This window comes from Chiloscyllium plagiosum, unplaced genomic scaffold (assembly GCF_037043375.1).
Source record: "Chiloscyllium plagiosum isolate Xiang-an unplaced genomic scaffold, Cpla_swu_hap1 HiC_scaffold_8, whole genome shotgun sequence".
NCBI lineage: Eukaryota > Metazoa > Chordata > Chondrichthyes > Orectolobiformes > Hemiscylliidae > Chiloscyllium > Chiloscyllium plagiosum.
The window spans coordinates 17,407,291-17,430,830 of NW_028270146.1; the positions used below are offsets into that span (position 1 = coordinate 17,407,291).

Below are 23,540 nucleotides of genomic sequence, written 5' to 3' on the forward strand. Positions count from 1 at the left end.
GGCACCGTGGCACAGTGGTTAGCACTGCTGCCTCACAGCGCCAGAGACCCGGGTTCAATTCCCGCCTCAGGCGACCGACTGTGTGGAGTTTGCACATTCTCCCCGTGTCTGCGTGGGTTTCCTCCAGGTGCTCCGGTTTCCTCCCACAGTCCAAAAATGTGCAGGTTAGGTGAATTGGCCATGCTAAATTGCCTGTAGTGTTAGGTGCAGAGGTAAATGTAGGGGAATGGGTCTGGGTGGGTGCGCTTCGGCGGGTCGGTGTGGACTTGTTAGGCCGAAGGGCCTGTTTCCACACTGTAAGTAATCTAATCTAATCTAAGGTCAGCCAGGTAGACATCATAGAATATGAGTTCCCTGATTGGGGCTGTTAATCTGGCCCAATCAGAGAGCCCCGGTTGACAGATAAAAACAGGAGTGTCAATTGAATAAAGATTTGTATACCTTGTGTCTTTCACTGTGTCTCACACTTGCACACACACACACAACATGGGTGCTGGGGATAAAGTAAGCACTACTGCAGTTAGGCAATAGTGTGGAGGTGAGAGAGAAAAAAGATAAACAGGAGGGTCAGACCTCCTGTTCGCTCCGAGAGTTGATTCTTGAAGGAGCTGGACCCCAAAAAAAACAATAGTGTCAAGACATCCTGTCACTCAGAGCTGGCTGTGAGGTAGCTGGATCACTGTCAATTACTATGCACGTGTAAATAAATGGTGACTTAGTGATGGGATACAGGCCTCTATAGAGTTATTTCAATATAAACTTTTCTAGTCTTTCATTTTCTTGTCAACTCTTAACATATTTGCAATGAGTCCTCCAAAAAAGGAGTTTCAGCACCAAGTAACTAATTCAAACACAAAATCCAGTAAACAAGATTTTACAAGAAAGTAATCGTTAAAACAGAGGACACCATAATGGATAAAAAATGCAGCAACTCATTCACTCTCCATGACCACCCTGATAACAGTACAATGTAACAGCCTGTCCAGGACAGATCTCCTCAGACAACATACACAGTAGTCAAGCTGCTGTTGTTTCATATGTTTAAACTCAATTAACAAACAATTCACAAAGTGTGTGCTCAGTCCCCCAGTAACACTTGACATGATTGAGGATGGTATACATTAATGGCAAGAGACTTGGAGGTAGGGTGCTGACCAACCAACGTTTCACTGAATGCTACAGCAGTCTCAAAATTCTGAATGGCCCATTCCTCTCCTGCCAGATCCTTAAAACTGTCCTCATTAAACGTTCTTGAGCCATAATTTGCACAAAAAGAAACCATTGTCCTTTTTCTCTTGAACTTTGACTTTGTCTGGTTTAATTTTTCAGCCCTTTCGAATGACAGCAATTCTGTAATTAATGTTTCATGTTTTATTCGAGGGAGAGCACAGCACTAATTATCATTCCAAATTAACTTTGCAGGCCGACTGCACATAGACATGATGTCGGACTGTAAAACGTGACTGTTCATTAGCACCAAAAATTACCGTAGTCCATATTGAATCTCTTCAAAGTTTAAAAGGATTAGTTTGAAATGTACAAGCCAAGAAATTAGACTGCTACTGTCATCTGAACCCTTAAAGAATTCCCATCAAAATCCTTCTTGTATGTTAACTAAAGCTATGACCTGTGTATTTTAAATGGGAATAATACAGCAGGAAAATGAATTTTACAGTACATTGTAAAATTCTATTCACTCACAGTCCTAAAAGGTAAATCAAACCTTAGGAGCGAAAACATTTCCTTCCATGAGCTTCTTTCAGCATAATTGCTGTTCATTACCATTCTAATCAGAGCAGTCGCTGCTCACTGTATCGGGCTAAATGGAGTGTCATGATGTCATTTCTCTCCCCTGCCACCAATGATAGGTAAATGATGCTGCAAAGATACACAAACTTACCTCATGACAATTCTTTAATCATCCAAAACTCTATTCAAGGTTTAAACATCAAATTATCTGCAATAAAAGTCACTCACGTTAGAAGATTAAGGGGTTGGTCTAATTGAGGCATTTAAGTTTATTAAAGGAGTTAATAGGGTAGATCATGGGAAGATTTTTTTCCTTTGACAGTTTAAGGGCTCATGTAGTGCAGTGGTAGTGTCCCTATCTCTGAGCTAGGAGATCTGGGTTCCAGTCTTACTTCCTCCAGCCCAACATCTTGGAGCAAATTGATCAGAGAACATCCAAGGGGTCTTGTGGCAGATTGGTAGTGTCCCCCTACCTGGGTTCAAGTCACACGTGCTGTACGTGTATTTCAAAAATATCAATTTCCTTTGATGAAGAGAGTGCGGGACGCAACGGGTAGGGCGAGGCAGAACCTTAAAATTACAGTAACATAAGAACTAGGAGTAGGAGTAGGCCATCTGGCCCATCAAGCCTGTTTCACCATTTAATAAGATCATAGAGTCATAGAGATGTTCAGCACGGAAACAGACCCTTCGGTCCAACTTGTCCATGCCGACCAGATATCCCAACCCAATCTCGTCCCACCTGCCAACACCTGACCCATATCCCTCCAAACTCTTCCAATTCATATACCCATCCAAATGCCTCTTAAATGTTGCAATTGTACCAGCCTCCACCACATCCTCTGGCAGCTCATTCCATACACCTACCACCCTCTGTGTGAAAAAGTTGCCCCTTATGTCTCTTTTATATCTTTCCCCTCTCACCCTAAACCTATGCCCTCTAGCTCTGGACTCCCCCACCCCAGGGAAAAGACTTTGCCTATTTACCCTATCCGTGCCCCTCATAATTCATTCAGGAAAGGTTCATATACAAACCGTATTGGAAATCACTTCGACCCAAAGCTGTTCTGGCGGGTGGGGGTTAATTGAAACACTTTTTAAAAATGGAGATTGATTGATTGTTACTGGAAAGGGTTATTAAAGGCCACAGAACCAGTCTGGGTGTATGAAGTAAAGAGGCCAGTTAAGAGGCCAAAGTGAGAACTGTAGATGCTGGAGATTAGAGTCAAGAGTGTGTTGCTGGAAAAGCACAGCAGGTCAGGCAGCATCCGAGGAGCAGGAGAATTGACGTTTCGGGCAAAAGCTCTTCATCAGGAATCAATAATGGAATTAAGAGGCAGAGTGCAGTACACGGTGCAGGCTCAAAAGGCTGGGTGGTCTACTCATGTTTCTAACTTTTCCCTGCTGAAATTTTTTTATAACCTTCATAAAAATGTTTCTTCTCCACCCGTTAACCCAGGGTGCCAGTGATTGTCCTCATTGCATGTTTCTACCTCAATGAAAGCCCCTCTGCTTGACAGCAGCTGATCAAAATAAGTGAGCGTCAAGTCTTATCATATGGGAGCTCTTGTGGTGCAGTGATAGGGTCACTACCTCTGAACCAGGAGGTCCAGGTTCAATTGCTCAAGAGATGTGACATATACACCTCAAAACAGGTTGATTAGGAAGATATCTCTTCTGATCATGTTGCATTAATAAGCCAATCACAGATCTAAAATAAAAACAAAGGAAGTGAGCTTCCTGACAGTGTCCAGCAGGGAACGCCAGGTTAAACTCTCAGCAGCTGATAAGGAGCTGCATGGCAGTTTTATTTCTCAAACATTGAGCACATTTAAACCCAGTTAAATGCCACAGCTGTTCAAATGAGTGGATTTAAAAAAGGTTGTTATTTAATAAGTAGAATTACTGCTCTCACTTAAAAACCTGTCACCTTTGTCTAACAGTTCCTGATTTATTAAAATGGGAGGCAAATTTATTCTTTTTTCACCATTAACTACCACAAGGTTCTTCCTCAGTCATCTCCAGTGCCTTGAAATTAGCCTGAATCATTATTAATAAAGCATCTTCTTGAGGGGAGAAGTTTTAAGGGGACTCAGACCTTCTGATGGGAAGGTAGTCATTGTAGCTGCATCGATTGGAGTTGCCTCTTGGGACTGGGCATTATTCTGAAAGTTGAAACCTCTGGTGCTTAATTACCCAGCACCTGGAAGTCTGCAAACGAGTCCCCAACTCTGAGTTAGTTGGAGACTGCAGAGGATTCTGACATGAAATAATGCTTACGCAGGAAAAAAATTAGATGAATTAAAATCTGCCCAACCTCTATGATAAGCTAACTGACTCTCTGACTCACCAGTGACCACCCTCCCTACCCACTTGATGTTTGCCTGGCTCGCCAGTTGCGCCACCCACCTGGCACCCTACTGTTCATCGACCTAGCACCCAATTCATTCACCATCTCGCACCCAATTCATTCAACATGTTGGCCTCAAACTCCCTCACCCACCAGGTACCTTATCTTCCATCTGTCTGGCTCTCCAATTCATTCACCTTGTAGCAACCAACCTCTTCACTCACCTAGTACCCTGCCCCACACCTGTCTGGTTCCCCAGACCCTCTATCCACCTGGCACCCTACTCTCCAGCCACCTGCCCCCTTTAACCACTTGGCTGCTTACCCCATCACTTCCCTTGCACTTTACCCTCTCTCAATGTGTGTGATCCAGGACTGTGGCCCCTTACCCAGAAGTTCAGTTGGAAACCTCCTCTAAAGGTAAGTGCACATCTTTCATTGAACAGGGTCTCCAATCATCATCAGAAGACCTGGGCCATCCTGAGTAACACTGAGGCCTTGTTATCCATTTTATACCCTTGTCATCCTGAAAACTATACAAAGGGATATCTTGTTCAAAACGGATGGTATTTATTTCACTTAGTTATTCACAGCTCGTCATTAACAAAAAACAAAATGTAAATTTTTGCTTTAGTGGGGCATCATATGAGTGGAAACACATTCACTTTGAGTGTCTTTTAACATATTCAGTAGTTCAAAATGGCTCTGGAGCACGGGGACAATTAACACTTTTCACTGTTTTTTTTAAATGCATGTGACATTAAATCATCATTCGTTTTTTCACTTTTGTTTCTGAATTTAGCAGCTGGTACAAAAATGTAGTCCTTATTGTGTAATGTTGACGCAAGGCCTGTGACTCAAGGTTCTATTTGCACTCTCCAGGTCTCGCTTTCTCTTGCAGATTGCAATGGTTTCCCTTTTCCCTACCTTTGGGAACTTCTCTATGAGTCTGATAGCTTTCTGCCAACTCTTTTAATTGCAATATTGTACATAACACTATCCTCTGCATTTGGATAGACCATTCTATGCTTTCTTGACAGTCTCTTGCTCATGACTGCCAGTCTGTCTGCTGCATCATCATTTCATTATCGAACGCAGCACTGACTGAAAGAAAATGTGCCCTTATCCCCATCTTAAAAGGGCGGACCCTAATTTTAATTTAATTCAATTCAGGAGTTTCATTCAGGATTCACCCACAAGAGGGAACATCCCTTCCATGTCCAAATAGTCAAGACTTTGAAACTCAGAAAGTAGTGGAGGTGAGGTCGCTGATTATTTGTAAGGTGACGGTGTAGAGATTCTAGTCAGGCAGGGAGAATTGAAGGTCATCACAGTAGATGGAATTGTGGAATTCAGAACACTAAAAAGTATTGCCATGACAATACTGAATGACGGAGCAAACTCAGGTGGCCAAAGAGCCTACTCCCACTCCTAAGTTGTATTTTCATGCGTCATATTCTACCTACCAGCTCACTCTCAATCATCAGTAAAGTGAAGGCCAAAACCATCAAGTGATTTGGGGGAGCAGATTTCGGACTGAGTTAAGGAGGAACTGCTTCACCCAAAGGGTTGTGAATCTGTGGAATTCCTTACCCAGTGAAGCAGTAGAAGCTATCTTGTTGATTTTTTAAAGGCAAAGATAGATAGATTTTTGAACAGTAAAGGAACTAGAGTTGGAAAGATCCAACAGGATGGCGCCAGATATGGTCAACTCCTTGCGAGTTCCTGCGTGCAGATCTAAGTTTCCTATTTCCTACAATCGTTCTACACTCTTTAAACTTAATTATATACTTTTAAAAATTACTAATAACAATGTTTTATCTAAACTGTTTGTTCCAACAGTAAAAGAACTTTCCATCGTGGATCTGTTGGTCTGATAGGCAAATTGGAGTGGGTCAAGAGTAGTAAGGAAGCTGGAGTTGATTAATGATACGACCAGTCTTTCAATGCACTTCATGACCACTGAAGTTAGGGCCACTGGGTGGTAGTCATTGAGACATACTGCATGAGCCTTCTTAGGCACTGGGATGATGTTGGCCCTCTTAAAACAGGCAGGGACAGTGGCCTGCTGCAAGGAGAGGTTGAAGATGTCCGAGGAGACCTCTGCCAGTTGATCTGTGCGTGCTCTGAGTGCACAGCATGGTACTCCGTCTGGTTCCATCGCTTTCCTTGGATTCACACAAAGGAAAACTGATCTGACCTCTGGTGCAGTGACTGTTGGGATAGGTTTGTCAGGACATGTCAGATTAGGTGTTACCTCTCTGCCGAAATTCTGCTCAAAGCGAGCATAGAAGGCATTGAGATGATCCATTTACAAGTTCGCTGATGACATCACCATAGTCAGTCGAATCTCAGATGGTGATAAAACAGACTACAGACGGGAGTGGAAGACCTGGAAAAATGGTGCACGGAGAACAACCCAGCTCTCAATGCCAGCAAAACCAAATAACTCATTACTGACTTTCGGCACGATGTTACTCATGCCCTCCTACACATTAACAACTCTTCACATTTACAAAGGCCTATCAACGTCTCTTCTTCCTCAGGAAGCTGAGGAAATTTGGCATGACGGCGAATACCCTTGCCAACTTTAATAGGTGTGCCATCAAGAGCATTCTGTCTAGATGTATCGTTACCTGGTATGGCAACTGTCCCATTCAAGATTGGAGACGGTTACACAGAGTGGTGAACTCAGCCCAGACAATCACAAAGGTCAACCTCCTATCTATAGAATCCATCTACCAGCCCCGCTGTCAAGGAAAGGCTGCCAGCATTCTCAAAGATCCATCCCACCCTGTCAATGTTTGTCTACAACCACTACCATCGGGGAGAAGGTACAGAAGCCTGAACACACGCACCAACCATCTTCAAAACAGTTTCTACCCTCTTGTTGTTAGAATACTGAATGGACTCACAAACACTTAACATTCGCCTGTACCTGTGTTTTTGTTATCTACACTACTTAACTCTGTGATCTGCCTGTATTACTTTCAAGACAAAGCTTTTCACTGTGCCTCAGTACACGTGACAATAAATTCAATTCAATTCAATTCAACTAAGGTTTATGATGAGCGGGTGGGTAAATGGAGCTGAGTCCATGAAAAGGTCAGCCATGATCTTATTGAATGGCGGACCAGGGTCGAATGACCTACTCCTACTCCTATTTCTTGTGTTCTTTTGTTCTTATTTATCAAATTGCAGCTCCTCACCAATTAGCTGCTTACTGACACTCAGAGAGTATTCATCCAGTTTAAATGTCAGCCTCTCGACAATGAACAGCCCTTCACTATCTACAAGGCTTAAACCAGGAGTGTCACTGAATATCTGCCCCTCTGCCACAGGCATTCAATATGATCATGGCTGATCACTCAACTCGGTGTCCTGTTCCCACCTTCACTCCATTCGCTTTCATCCTACAAACTATATTTGATTCCTTTTTGAGAACATTCAACGTTTGGGCTTCAACCAATTAACGCCATCACTTCTGAGTCACACAACACCCTGGCATGGACAGGTGGAACTAGCTCTCCATTGTGACAGGTCAAAATCTTGGAATTCTCTCACATTGTCCTTGATACACGGTATGGACTGCAGGAATACATAAAGGTGGCCGAGATTTCCCAGGCCCTGCAATGACATGTACACAGTTGGATCATTGAAGCTGTGGTGGGAAAACAGTCAAGTGTCAGTGACCTGTCACCCTATTCAAAACCACCTTGAAGAATTTGAGGGAGCAAAGTACATGACCCTACTGTCATTTTGTTCAGATGTCCAGAGATGAATGGCTTGACTTATGAGGAGTGATTGAGTACTTCAGGCCTGTAGTCACCAGAATTTAGAATGATGGGAGAAGATCTAAGTGAGGTATATAAGACACGAAAAGGGATTAACATAATAGACGTAGAATGAAGTTTTCTTTTGTGAAGTAGTCTGGAATGAGAGATCCCTTATTCGAGGAGAAGAGATAAAAGATTTAAACCAGAGATGAGGAGAAATTGCTTCTCTAAAAGGGTCGTGAATCTATAACAGTCATTACCCCACAGTGTGATGGATGTGATGACATTGAGTAAATATAAGGAGATAGATTTTTGTTTTAATTACGAATGGCTTAAAGGGCGATAGAGATCAGGCGTGGAAGTGCAGCAGAATCCGAGATGAGATCAGCCATGATCACATCAAATGGCGGATCCGGCTTGAGGGCCTGAATAGCCTACTCCTGCTTCTAGTTCTTATGTTCTCAAAGGATTGTGAAGCTGTGGAATTCACTACCATTGAATGAGGTGAATGCCAAATAAGTTGAAGTCAAAGTCACCACAGCCCCAGTAGACAAGAGGGCTGTTTCCTCATTATACAGGGATGACTGAGGGCCAGGTTAACCGGAGGGTCACCGCACCTCAGACGAGGGTGATGTTGAGAAGGCCAGCCCTTCACAGTAACCTCAGTCAATGTGGGAGTTGAATTGATTGTTGCTGGTTTCACTCTATACTGCAATACCAGGCAACCAGCCAACTGAGCTGACTGATATCCTTTAAATTTAAGAAGGGGACAAACAGATCTTTAATCAGTAAAGGGTTGAAATGTTATGGAGAGTTGGCAGGAAAGGACAGTTGAGGTTAAGCTGGTGGAACAGAGAGGATGAATGGCCTACTCCTAGTTCTTATCTTCTTGTTTTAAGAAGACGTCAATGCTCAATTTTTCTAGTAACTCCCACATTTCCAACACAGTCCTCATTGGTTTTCTTTAGTCTGTCTTCGACCTAGGATAAATGTTCGGCACAACATCGTGGGCTGAAGGGCCTGTCCTGTGCTGTATTATTCTATGAATATGGGAAAAGACAGTTCCAGCAAGTCGTTTTCCACTGTCATGACCTACAGAGATGTGCTTCCACTCGTGACCATGACCCTCAATGACCCCTCATACCTGGCAAGACAAAACAAAATTAAGCTAATTCATCAAAACTGATCCAGGGAATTTGGGAAATGTTTAAATTGAGTTCACACCATTCCTTCTCTGCAGAGGGTTGAGTTCGGAACTCCTTGCCACAGAGAGCTGGAGGGTGAGGCAGAGTCCTTGTGAGTATTTAAGGCTGAGACAGAGAGATTCTTGATCAGTCAAGGAATCAAGGGTAAGGGGAAAAAGGCAGGCAAGTGGATGTGAGGAATGTCGGATCTGACACAATCCTATTGAAGGGTGGAGATGGCTCGAGGGGCCAAACAGCCCTTTCCTGTTCTTATTTCTTATGGTTTATTGTGGTACCATCACAGTATCTATGGGGAAAATATCCAAACTCCTACCTTCTTTCATATATAGTGATATTGGCCACAGACAGTTACTTGCCCTGCTCTTTTGCAAACTATTGCCACAACCCCACCGTTCATCACATGCACTTGTACTTTATTCTAAGTGTTTGCAAACCTCTGCGTAATGTAGGTCCTACAGATCTAGTCCATTTCTATGTTTGCCTAGAGTTAGGTAAGGAGTTATAGAGTTAAGGAGCATCCAAAGGGATTTTCCAAATACATTAAAGACAAAAGGGTAACTAGGGAGAGAATAGAGCCCCTGAAAGATCAGCAGGGCCACCTATGTGTGGAACCGCAGGAGATGGGGGAAATACTGAGTGAGTATTTTCCATCAGTGCTAACTGTGGAGAAGGATATGGAAGATAGAGAATGTGGGGAAATAAATAGCGACATCATAAAAAAAAAGTTAATATTACAGAGGATGTGGTGCTGCTTGTCTTAAAACACATAAATGTGGATAAATCCCCAGGACCTGATCAGCTATACCCTAGAACTCTGTGCAAAGCTAGGGAAGTGATTGCTGGGCCCCTTGCTAAGGATATTTTAATCATCGATAGCCACGGGTAGGTGCCGGAAGACTGGAAGCTGGCTAACATGGTGCACTATTTAAGAAAGTTGGTAAGGACAAGCCAAGGAACTATAGACCGGTTAGCCTGGCATTGGTGGTGGGCAAATTCTTGGAGCGAATCCTGAGGGACAGGACTTACACATATTTGGAAAGGTAAGGACTGATTAGGGTTAGTCATCATAGCTTTGTGCATGAGAAACCGTGTCTCATTAACTTGATTGAGTGTTTGAAGTAACTAAGAGGATTGATGAGATCAGAGTGCTGGGTGTGATCTATATGGACTTCAGTAAGGGTTTGACAAGGTTCCCCATGGGAGACAGGTTAGCAAGGTTAGATCTCATGGAATACAGGGAGAACTAGCCATTTGGATACAGAGTTGGCTCAAAGGTAAAAGACAGAGGGTGATGGTGGACGGTTGCTTTTAAGACCGGAGGCATGCAATTAGCCTTGTGCCACAAGGATCAGTGCTAGGTCCACTATTTTTCGTCATTCATATAAATGCTTTGGATGTGAATACGGGAGGTACAGTTAGTAAGTTTGAAGAAGACACCAAAATTGGAGGTGTAGTGAGCAAGCAAAGAAGGTCATCTCAGATTACAACAGGATCTTGATCAGATGAGTCAATAGGCTGAGGAATAGCAGATAGAGTCTAATTTAGATAAATGTCAGGTGCTGCATTTTGGGAAAGCAAATCAGGGCAGGACCTATACACTTAATGGTAACGTCCTGGGGAGTGTTGCTGAACAAAGAGACCTTGGAGTGCAGGTTCATAGTTCCTTGAAAAAGTGAAGTCGCAGATAGATAAAATAGTGAAGAAGGCATTTGGTATGTTTTCCTTTATTAGTCAGTGCATTGAGTAGAGGAGCTGGAAGATCATGTTCTGGCTGTACAGGACATTGGTTAGGAAAATACTGAACACTGCATGCAATTCTGGTTGCCCTGCTATAGGAAGGTTGTTGTGAAACTTGAAAGAGTTCAGAAAAGACTTACAAGGATGTTGCCAGGGTTGGAGGATTTGAGCTCCAGGGTGAGGCTGAATAGGCTGGGGCTATTTTGTCTGGAGCATCAGAGACCTTACAGAGGTTTTTAAAATCATGAGGGACATGAATAGGGTAAATAGACAAGGTCTTTACCCTGGGGCTGGGGAGTCCAAACCTCGAGGACATAGGATTAGGGTGAGAGGGGAAAGATTGAAAAGTGACCTAAGGGGCAACTTTTTCACACTGAGGGTGCTGTGTGTATGGAATGAGCTGCCAGACGAAGTGGTGGAGGATGGTACAATTACAACATTTAAAAGGCATCCAGGCGGGAAAATGAAGAGGAAGGATTTAGAGGGATATGGACCAAATTCTGGCAAATGGAACTAGATTCCAATATCTGGTTGGCGTGGATCGAAGGATCTGTTTCTGTGCTGTACATCACTGTAAATCTATATATTGGATCCCTTGTTCTCCCGGCATGTCTATTTTACATACCTCATCAATTCAGACAGAGTATGTTCCATTTATTATTTCACATTTTTCAATTAGATCAGCTCATTAATCTGCGCTCTGCCTATAAAAAAGACTAAGCTCTCTGAACCTATGAACGGCTTTCAAAGTGGATACATTCTAACATACACTCTGTTACCTTTTCCAGGGTTAGTACATCCATCACTGCAGACAACTAAAACAGTCTAGATGGAACAGAAACTGTGTCTATCTGGAGCCAAATAGTTAAACAGTCACAGAAGGGAGACTGGAGGAGAATGAGCCTGCAATTGTCCACGAGCAGCCAGTTAGTCAGTCTGCCGCTGGGTTTAGGCCATTAGAGAAGGATGGTGCAGCCAATGAGGCGTCTTTAAAAGCCTACTAAAGGCACAAGACGTTTTTCACCTGATTATCAAAGGGTGTGGAGTGACCTGATAGAAATTTATGACAAGATTACAAAATTTACAAAAACTTACAAAATTATGAGAGGCATAAACAGGATAGATCATCGGAGTCTTTTCCCCAGGGTAGAAACATCAATTACCAGGGGGCATAGGTTTAAGGTCAAAGTGGGTAAGTCGAAAGGAGATGTGAGAGACAGGCCTTTTACACAGAGGGTGGTAAGTGTCTGGAATGCTCTGCATGGAGGAGGTAGATACAATAGCAACATGTAAGAGGTATCTTCTTCACTATCCTATCTATCTGCGACTTCACTTTCAAGGAACTACGAACCTGCACTCCAAGGTCTCTTTGTTCAGCAACACTCCACAGGACCTTACCATTAAGTGTACAGGTCCTGCCCTGATTTGCTTTCCCAAAATGGGAGGTATCTCAACAGATAGATAAATAGTCTACGGACTAGAGATACGGACAGCATAGAGGGGAAAGGCTTTTAGTTTGGAAAGGCATTGTGTGTCAGCACTGTCTTATGGGCCAAATGGCCTGTGCCCATGCTATTCTTTGCTCTTTTGTTCTTAATACAGCTGGAACCCCTGCTTAGTCCCAGCTAATGAAAGGAGACGGCCTCTCATTAGAATCACCATTCCTGATTCCATTCCAGATATTTATGAATTGAATGTAAATTACACCAGCTGCCTGGGGGGGATCTGAATCACTATCCCTCAAGCATTCACCAAGGCCTCTCAGTTCGTAGTCCAGTGGTACTATACCACCATCTTCCCCATTCTGATGCTGGCCTGCTAATTCTCCCATGGGCTAAAAACCTCCCCTTGGATCGTGAGCATATCCACTAATTGGTCAATTCATCTGAAATCGCATTGAGAGGCAGCAAGGTGTAAAAATGAACATTTTCAATTTCCAAATGAAGGTGACTTCTTTTCTTTTCTCTCCTGTACCAAGCTTCCAAGCTCCCTTGAGCCACTATGCAAACACAACAGGTAAGTGACATTCCTTCCACCAATGCAAAACTGGCTAGAAAGAGGGCTTTTGTACTGCACTGGTAGTGTCCCTCACTCATTTTGTGCTGTCCACTTTATTGCTCGCTAAACTTCTTGCACCACCAGTGATCATGCCCTTCTCTCCTGATGTGATGTTGCTGACACATCCAACATTTATTGTCCATCCTCGACTTCCCTTGAGAAGGTGGTGATGAGCTGCCTTTTTGAACCACTGCAGTCCATGTGGTGTACATACACACTGTGAGGAGGGTGTTCCAGAACTTTAACCCAGTGAAGAAACAGTGGTATTTTTCCAAATCATGGTGGTGTGAGAGTTGGGAGTGGGAACTTGCAAGGAGGTGCATGTTCAAATGCCACCTGTTCCAGAGGTTTGTCATATACACCTCTGAACAGGTTGATTCAGGAATATCTACAAAACATGCCAAGACAAATAGCATGAAGATCAGGGCATGGAAATTCACTCTGACCTCTCTCAGAGGTAATGCCAGACTGTTCCTCATTCATGTGGCTGAGCTCATGAAAGGAGAGCGGGAGGTCAAACTTACACCCTGTCAGGCCATACTCCTTCCACCTTGTAAATCCTTCAGGCAAATAACTGATGTGCTTTTACTTTGTCACAGTAAACAGGCACAAAACAAAAGGCAAGCCAGGAAATCGCTTCCCAAAATCCAGGGATGGGGATGGAAGGGGAAGAATTAACTCTTTCAGAGGTTGCAAAGGTTAACAAACATCTTTCAGCAGTGATAATTAGAAGTCTTCATCCACAGACAGCAACATACATTTAGATTCCTGTGCATTTACATTGCTGTTCTTTCCCAATATTTCATTTGACATCCCTCATTCTCTTTTTACAAGTTTTACTGATTTGCACATCCGCCTGCTTATTTGAAAACCACTCACCGGTAAATAACATGCAAGGAAGTAATTTAATCTAGCCCACTCAATCATAATCACTATTGGCTGTGTGCAAATTGTGTAGAACATCATCTCGTAACTGATGCACAGTATTACTTCATGTCAAACCTACTACCGATTATAATTCATGTTTCTTCCAGTACATATCTTATGAAAAGAGTAGAACAATGAGAATGCATGATCAATATCACGGTATCCTCTTTTATCAAGTAAAATAAATCTCATCATTATCATATTATAATACACAATATTTAATTTCTAAATGTTGTTTTTGGGATGGCTACAATGTATACAAAGGTGAAGGTTCACCCAAGGCGTTGAATGCTATTCCACCAGCCCTGTTAGGAAGGTAAACCACACTTACCTCTTTCACATGTTCTCCCCCAGTAGCCCATGCCTGTGCAATCACAGATGAACCGGTTCCAGCCTTCCCTGCACACTGCATTGTTCTTGCAAGGGTTGCTGTCACATTGCTTCGTGCTCAGGCGTAAGCAAGATGGCTTGACCCCAGCCGCGTTCTGTTCCTCAGCCAACTGCCGGATATCTTTGCTCCTCCCATCAATGAACAAGTCCCTGATGCAGCCAACATAGCCATAGTTGAGCATGGCTGTCCACAGCTCTGTGGGCAAGATGGACCCCATTCTGTTGTCTGGTAGGCCTCCAAGGTACATGTCCCCCTCCAGGTCAAGAATCTCACTGTCTCCACTTGCTGTGAATGGGGTACGTCGACTATTCACAGATATCGTGCCTGCGAGAGAAAATCAAATGTTTGTAAAATGTTGGTCCAACTTTTACTAAGTGCCAGAAACATGTAAAAGACTACATTTCTGATTCAATATCACCAAAATATTTGCATTGGCTTCCTCCAGTAACTCAGTGCTAATCTTATGAGAAGTTCTTTAACAGCACTTTGACAATGCAATCTCTTTGATTTCTTTACATGTTCATTCCTGGGATAAGGGCGTCGCTGACTGAGCCAGCATTTATTGCCCATTCCTAATTGACCAGAGGACAGTTAGGAGTCAACCACATTGCTGTGGGTCTGGAGTCACACGTGGCCAGGCCAGGTCAGGTAAGGATGGCAGATTTTTCCCCTAAAGGACATTAGTGAACCAGATGGGTTTTTCCAAGAATCGACAATGGATTCATGATTATCATCAGACTCTTAAACACAGATTTTTATTGAATTCAAATTCCACTATCTGTTATGGCGGGATTTGGACCCGAGTACCAGAACATTATGTGGGTCTATGGATTAACAGTCCAGTGATAATATCACTAAGGCCATCACCTTCCCCAGGTCTCTACCAGCTGGAAGGACAAGGGTACAGGAACATGGGTATACCATCGCTTGCAAGTTCCCACTCCCAACTCTCACACCACCATGATTTGGAAAAATACGACTGTTTCTTCACTGGGTTAAAGTTCTGGAACACCCTCCTCACAGTGTGTATGCACACCTCATGGACTGCAGTGGTTCAAAAAGGCAGCTCATCACCACCTTCTCAAGGGAAGTCGAGGATGGGCAATAAATGTTGGATGTGTCAGCAACACTCACATCAGGAGAGAAGGGCATGATCTCTGGTGTGCAGGAAGCTTAGCGAGCAATAAACAGGACAGCACAAAATGAGTGAGGAACACGAATTAATGTAACGTCTTTTTGCCAAATTGCAAACAGCAAAGCCCCACATAGAAGAAAGAGATAAACTGTTTCAATGCGGACTGATTTATGTCAGGATCAGTTAGGACTGTATTTGCTGAAATTTAAAAGGATGAGAGAGAATCCTTTTAAACAGGATTAGACAGGGAAAACGCAGAAAGGATGTTCCCAATGACTAGAGAGTCTAGAACAAGGGGTCACAGACTAAGGATATGGGGTTGGCCATTTCGGACTGAGATGAGGAAATGTCTCTTCCCCCAGAGGCTGTTGAGCCTGTGAAATTCTCTGCCAAAGAAAGCGGTTAAGGCCAAAGCATTGAACGTTTTCAAGGAGGGGTTAGATATAATTCTAAGGGCTAAAGGGATCAAAGTTGTAGTGTTTTGAGTTAAACGATCAGCCACAACCATATTGAATGATCGCACCTATGTTCTATGTAATGCTGGTTCAGGAATTGATTTTGTTTACAAGAGTATGAATTGAATAGCTTGCTGACTCTTGGCATTAATGTTTGGACATGACAAGTCACCAGTTGATCCAGAAATAGGAATAGAGGAACAGGAGGAGGCTATTCAGCCCCTTCACTATCTAATCAGACCATAGCTGATATGTACCATAACTCTACCACATTGCTCCCTTTGACAGTTCTGCCTAGCAAAGATTTAATTTTCAACTAATCACCAGCCCAAACAGATTTGAGAAGATAATTCGAGATTTCCATTACTGTGCGTAAAGGAATACTTTCTTACAGTAACCTCCAGGTATCCAATGCTATTTTTATACAGGCATATACCCTCGGTCAACAGAAATCCAAAGTCCCTGAGACTATTTTCCAGAAAGAAGGTTGCACCTTCAGTCAAGAAAATTGAGGGAGCTAATGGCAGTGGGGAAAAAATATGCTTTACTGACTACATAGGATTGATACTGCATGGACGGAGACTACATTCCCGCAAACAATTCCTGGTACTGTCTGGATCTCAGAGGTCTGTGCACGGCACACACAGAATTCTGAGCACAAAGCTGTGCAGGGAACATTGGATTGGGCATGGATAGGGTGGATAGTCTGAGTCTGTTTCCCAGGGTAGAAATGTCAAATACCAGGTGACAGAGGTTAAAGGTAAGGGGGGAAAGGTTCAAGGGAATGAGTGAGGGGTGGAATGGTGGCTCAGTGGTTAGCACTGTTGCCTCATAGTATCAGGGACCTGGGTTCAATTCCAGCCTTGGGTGACTGTTGGTATGGAGTTTGCAGATTCTCCCCGTGTCTGCGTGAGTTTCAGCTGGGTGATCCAGTTTTTATTCACAGTCCAAAGATGTGCAATTCAGGTGAATTGGCGATGCTAAATTTCCCAGAACATTCAGGGATGTGTAGGTTGGGTATGTTAGTCACTGGAAATGTAGAGTAAAAGGGTAGGGGACTAGGTTTAGATGGGATATACTTTGGAGGGTTGGTGTGGACTTGTTGGGCCAAAATGGCCTGTTTCTATACTGTTTGGATTCTATGGAAGTTTATTTTTTACTCAGAAGGTGGTTGGTGTCTGGAAGGTGCTGCCAGGGAGGTGGTAGAAGTGGATCTGATAGCAATGTTTAAGAAGCACTGAGACACGTGAACAGGCAGAGAATGAAGTGCAGGTAGATGGTATTAGCTCAGAATGACAGCATGGTGGGCCAAAGGGCCTGTTCCTGTGCTGCACTATCCGATGTTCTATGAAAGGAGGCTATTCAGCCCATTGTGTCTGCACTGGCTCGCTAAATTCTTCTACTTTACCCCCAAACCTGTTCATTACTTCAATTTAAACAATAATCCAGTGTCTTCTTAAATACCTCAATTGTAAGTTGCCTCCACCACACTCCAGACCCTAACTACTTGCATAATGAAAGGTTTTCTCCTCATGTCACAGTTGCTTCTTTTGTAAATGATCCTATACTTCGCTTTCTTGTTCTGGATCCTTTTATGTTTCTCCCTATATAACACTAGAACAATGGTCATTACTATATATTCTGTATGCCTTCAACATGTCTTATATTTCAAATGTTTTCACAATAAACTTCTTCATTTATAGAGTCTTAGAGATGTACAGCACAGAAACAGACCGTTCGATCCAACTTGTCCATGCTGACCAGATATCCTAAATTAATCTAGTCCCATTTGCCAGTATTTGGCCCAATTCCCTTTAACCGCTCCCTATTCATATACCCATCCAGATGCCTTTTAAATGTTGTAATTGTACCAGCCTCCACTACTTCCTCTGGCAGCTCATTCCATACACGTATCACCTTCTGCGTGAAAAGGTTGACCCTTGGGTCCCCTTTATATCTCTCCCCTCTCACCCTGAACCTCTGCCCTCTAGTTTTGGATTCTCCTACCCTGGGGAAACAACTTTGCCTATTTACCCTATCCATGCCCTTCATGATTTTATAAATCCTCTGTAAGGTCACTCCTCAGCCTCCAGCACTCCTGCAAAAATTCTATTCAGCCTCTCCCTGGAGCTCAAACCCTCCAACCCTGGCAACATCCTTGTAAACCTTTCTGCATCCTTTTAAGTTTCATAACATCCTTCCTACAGCAGGGAGATCAGAACTGCACACTGTATTCCATTTACATGGCTTTTTTTAACCAATTTGGAGAAAAATAATTCTTTCGCAGAAAATCAATTTGTAATACTGAAGTAATAATTAATTCTGAGATATATGTATATGTTTTATCTTGCTATACCGTAAAAACAATCTGTAAGAATAGTTTAATTCCCCAACAACGCATATTACTGTCACTCTTGCCTTCTAAAACAAACTGACCTGATCTACCCTTTCTCGGTCTGAAAGGGATACCCTCACACTTCCTCCTGTTAAAATGCACCTGCCACAGCTTTGCCCATTTGCCTAAACTATCAACATTCTGTTGTAATTTTATGCTATTGTCACCGCTGTCTACAATGCTGACCAATTTGGAATCCATTGCCGATTTTCAGAAAAACTCATCTGGTTCACTTCAGGGAAGGAAACTGCAGTCCTTTCCTGGTCTGCCCTACATGTGACTCCAGACCCACAGCAATGTGGTTGACTCTCGACTTCCCTCTGGGCAATTAGGGATGGGCAACAAATGCTGGCCTAGCCAACAATACCTGAGGAAAGCCATAGTGGTCAGTTCTCTGGCACTGAGCCTGACACTGTCGCCCAGAAGGGAAGGGGGCAGAATAGAAAAGCGCTAGTGGTAGGAGACTCGATTGTTAGGAGAATTGACAGGAGATTTTGTGGTCAGGATCGGGATTCCCAGAAGGTATGTTGCCTCCCTGGTGCCAGGGTCTGGGACATCTCTGATCAGGTGTATAAGATTATGAAAGGGGAGGGCGAACAGTCAAAAATCGTGTTACATATTGGCACCAATGATACAGCCAGGAAAAGGATCGAGGATATAAAAAGTGATTTCAGGGAGTTAGGTTGGAAGCTGCAGAGCAGGACGAACAGAGTAGTGATCTCGGGTTTACTACTGGTGCCATGAGATAACGAGATGAGGAACAGGGAGCGGGTGCAGCTTAACACGTGGCTGCGCAGCTAGTATAGGAGGGAGGGCTTCAGATATGTAGATAATTGGGATGCCTTCTGGGGAAGGTGGGATCTGTACATGAAGGACGGGCTGCACCTGAACTGGAAAGGGACCAAATGTCCTGGGTGGAAGGTTTGCTCGAGTGGTTCAGGAGGGTTTAAACTAGTATGGCAGGGGGGTGGGAACCTGAGCTAGATACCAGTGGTGAGAGTTGATGGAGATGAGGCAATAACAAGAGGTAGCGCAGCCAGTGGGAAGGAATTTCCTGGGAAAGAATCAAGGGATCGGTTAAAGTGTGTTTGCTTTAATGCAAGGAACATCAGGAATAATAGTGATGAGCTTAGAGCGTGGATCAGTACCTGGTGCTATGATGTTGTGGCCATAACAGAAACGTGGGGTTCTCAGGGGCAGGATTGGTTGCTGGATGTTCCAGGGTTTAGAATATTTAAAAAGAATAGGGAGGGGGGAAATAAAGAGGAGGGGTGTAGCACTACTAATCAGAGAGGGTATCACAGCTACAGAAGTTACCATTGTCGAGGAGGGTCTGCCTACTGAGTCAGTATGGGAGGAAATTAGGAACAGCAAGGGAGCAGTCACCTCGTTAGGGGTTTACTACAGGCCCCCCAATAGCAGCAGGGAGATTGAAGAAAGCATAGGTCGGCAGATTTTGGAAAAGTGTGGACGTAGTAGGGTTGTTGTAATGGGTGACTTTAACTTTCCCAATATTGATTGGAACCTCCTTCGAGCAGATGGTTTGGAAGGAGCTGTTTTTGTAAGGTGCGTTCAGGAGGGTTTCCTAACTCAGTACGTTGACAGGCCGACGAGGGGAGAGGCCATTTTGGATTTGGTGCTTGGCAATGAGCCGGGGCAGGTGTCAGATCTTGCGGTGGGAGAGCATTTGGTGATAGTGACCACAACTGCCTCACATTCTACATAGCTATAGAGAAGGAGAGAGGCAGGCACAATGAGAGGATATTTAATTGGGGCAATGGAAACTATGATGTTATCAGACGTGTTCCATGGAAAGGGCACTATAAACATGTGGAAGTTGTTTAAGGAACAGTTGTTGCAAGTGATGCACAAATGTGTTCCTCTGAGACAAGCAAGAAGGGGTAAGATAAAGGAACCTTGGACGACGAGAGCGGAGGAGCTTCTCGTCAAAAAAAAGGCAGCTTACGTAAGGTGGAGGCCTTGCTCAGCTTTAGAGGATTACAGCAGGCAAGGATGGAGCTCAAAAATGGTCTGAGATCTAGGAGAGGGCACAAAAAAGGCTTGGAAGGAAGGATTAGGGAGAATCCAAAGGCATTTTACACCTATGTGAGGAATAAGAGAATGATCAAAGAAAGAGTAGGGCTGATCAGGGATAGCATAGGGAACTTGTGTATAGAGTCTGAGGAGGTAGGGGAAACCCTAAATAAGTTTTTTGCTACTTTACTAAAGAAAAAGACTTTGTAGTGAATGAAACCATTGAGGAGCAGGTGAGCATGCTGAAATGGATAGAGATTGAGGAAGCTGATGTGCTGAAAATTTTGACAAACTTTAAGATTGACAAGTCGCCAGGACCAGACCAGATTTGTCCTCGGCTGCTTTGGAAAGCGAAAAATGTGATTGCTTTGCTGCTTGCGAAGATCTTTGCATCCTCGCTCTCTACCGGAGTCGTACCTGAGGGAGGCAAATGTAATTCCTCTCTTCAAGAAAGGAAATAGGGAAATCCCCAGCAATTACAAACCAGTAAGTCTCACATCTGCTGTCTGCAAGATGTTAGAAAGGATTCTGAGGGATAGGATTTATGACTATCTGGAAGAGCATGGCTTGATTAAATGCAGTCAGCATGGCTTTGTGAGGGGCAGGTCATACCTCACAAATCTTATTGAGTTCTTTGAGGATGTTAGTAGACAGGTTGATGAGGGTCAAGCGGTGGATGTGGTGTATATGGACTTCAGCAAGGCATTTAATAATGTTCCCCATGGTAGGTTCGTTCAGAAGGTCAGGAGGAATGGGATACAGGGAAATTTAGCTGTCTGGATACAGAATTGGCTGGTCGACAGAAGACAGTGAGTGATAGTGGAAGGAAAGTGTTCTACCTGGAAGTCAGTGGTGAGTGGTGTTCCACAGGGCTCTGTTCTTGGGCCTCTACTTTTTGTAATTTTTATTAATGACTTGGATGAGGAGATTGAAAGATGGGTCAGCAAGTTTGCAGATGACACAAAGGTTGGAGGTGTCGTTGACAGTATAGAGGACTGTTGTAGGCTGCAGCGTGACATTGACAGGATGCAGAGATGGGCTGGGAAGTGGCAGATGGAGTTCAACCTGGATAAATGCGAAGTGATGCATTTTGGAAGGTCGAACTTGAAAGTTGAGTACAGGATTAAAGACAGGATTCTTGGCAGTGTGGAGGAACAGAGGGATCTTGGTGTGCAGGTACATAGATCCCTTAAAATGGCCACCCAAGTGGACAGGGTTGTTAAGAAAGTATATGGTGTTTTGGCTTTCATTAACAGGGGGATTGAGTTTAAGAGCCATGAGATCTTGTTGTAGCTCTATAAAACTTTGGTTAGACTGCACTTGGAATACTGTGTCCAGTTCTGGTCGCCCTATTGTAGGAAAGATGTGGATGCTTTGGAGAGGGTTCAGAGGAGGTTTACCAGGATGCTGCCTGGACAGGAGGGCTTATCTTATGAAGAGAGGTTGACTGAGCTTTATTCATTGGAAAAAAGGAAGAGGAGAGGGGACCTAATTGAGGTATACAAGATAATGAGAGGCATAGATAGAGTTGATAGCCAGAGACTTTTTCCCAGGGCAGAAATTGTTCACACGAGGGGTCATAGATTTAAGCTGTTTGGCGGAAAGTATAGAGGGGATGTCAGAGGCGGGTTCTTTACGCAGAGAGTTGTGGGAGCATGGAATGCATTGCTAGCAACAGTTGTGGAAGCGAGGTCATTGGGGATATTTAAGAGACTGCTGGACATGCATATGGTCAAAGAAATTTGAGGGTTCGTACATTAGGTTTCCCTTACATGAGGATCAATGGTCGGCACAACATCGTGGGCTGAAGGGCCTGTTCTGTGCTGTACTGTTCTATGTTCTATGTTCTAATGTCGTCATCCCGTGAATGAAAAAAAACAATTTAAACCCATTGTATTTCCTTTTGGTTTTGACAGAGAGGGGCAATATTTTAATCTTTTTTTCTATCCTGCTGGAAACATGGTAGAAGTCAGAAATCATGTTAACAGGGAAGACTGATTTTGACCTCACATGATATTGCAAAGCTAAAGCAAAATCCCATTCCTCTTTCAAGCCAGTCTGCTGCACATTTATCAGAATGCAGTCAGCTCTCATCCTCTGCCAAACCTTACTGCTCTTATGACTCTTTTGTCCTCTGGGAAAGGAATATGCATTTTCAATTTTACTTTCTGTGTTCACTCTTGGTAAACTTGTCAGTCGGTTTCGATATTTCGTAATGTCTCTCACCTGATCTACCATCCCGTTGTATATCCACGTGATACCATTCCCCGTCGTTCACCTTCCTGGTTGTGGATTTGATTTTGATCGCACCGGAGCCCATATCCAGGAGCAAGAACAGGTTTCCATCCAAGAGCTCAACGGCGAAGAAGTCCACTTTGGTTTTCTTCAGGCTCCTCAGGTCTTTCCTCTCCTGTGGCTTTCCGTGAGTGAACAGAATGAGGCCGCTGGGCTCCGAGGTGCGGAAATCAAAGGAAATCGAGCCCATCTTCTTGGTGTTCCACTTTGGCAAGCTGATGTATGCCTCCGGTGTCTCGAACGAGATGGGGTCAAGGGTGGCGACGTTCTCGCATGTGAAGACAACGTCGCCATGGATCTTCATCTTGGGATCCTTGATCCTCGCCAGGCGTGAGAGCTCCAGCCTGATGTCATTGTTTTTATAAACAACCTGTCGATCACAAAAATGGACAGGGCAGAAGAAGTCAGATTTAGTTCAGTGGCAGACGTAAATGTTTTATTACCTCTGCAAGTCGGCAATAAGGCGGCAATGCCTCCTCCTTGTAGGCTTTTGTACACTTATTCTGATTACTAACGCAAACAATTTGACAGCATCAAAAGATTCAAACTGCCGTCAGATGTTAATCGAAAACTAGCTGGGGAGGGGTACACAAACACCGTAGGAGAAATCAATTCTATTCATCTCACAACACTGAAGTCCTGCTCAAGCTGGTTGGTTGATCCTTACCGTTGTTTGGTTAAGGGAAAATAAATCTGCAATGCTGAATATATTTCAGAAACTGTGTCACAGACTCTTGGTGTAGTATCAAGTTTAAGTCAGTTGTTTTACAGTTAGTTCCACTGCCCTGCTTCTTCTCCCCATATCTCTATAACTTTTCTTCTTGTTCATCTTTATCCAGCTCCCCTACAACTGCAAGTATATCTACCGTTACGTCAGGTAGTCCATGCCACTTCCTGTCCAACCATTGCTCTCACCTTGCCTTCAGTTTGATTGCCAAGTCTACCCGTCAGCCACCAGACTCTCTGTAGTTGTTCCATCTAAACTTCTCATAAGTTTAAAATCAAATGCCCTCTGCCATCTCTGCTCAGGGAGA

General features: G+C 43.7%; 1 protein-coding gene across 28 annotated transcripts in view; it reads right to left on the minus strand.

Annotated features, from left to right (window-relative positions):
• Window positions 1–23,540, minus strand: part of LOC122553369 (neurexin-3) — a 2,038,938-nt gene that overhangs the window by 1,359,801 nt on the left and 655,597 nt on the right. For all 28 annotated transcript variants that reach the window (XR_015757834.1, XR_015757833.1, XR_015757835.1 and 25 more), the window contains 2 exons: window positions 22,438–22,876; window positions 14,133–14,516 (listed from right to left, as the gene is read on the minus strand). Coding sequence is in view for 23 of the 28 variants with exons in the window: in XM_087989624.1 (XP_087845750.1) it covers window positions 14,133–14,516; window positions 22,438–22,876 (823 nt within the window). In the remaining 5 variants the exon portion in view is untranslated. The remainder of the gene's footprint in view (window positions 1–14,132; window positions 14,517–22,437; window positions 22,877–23,540) is intronic.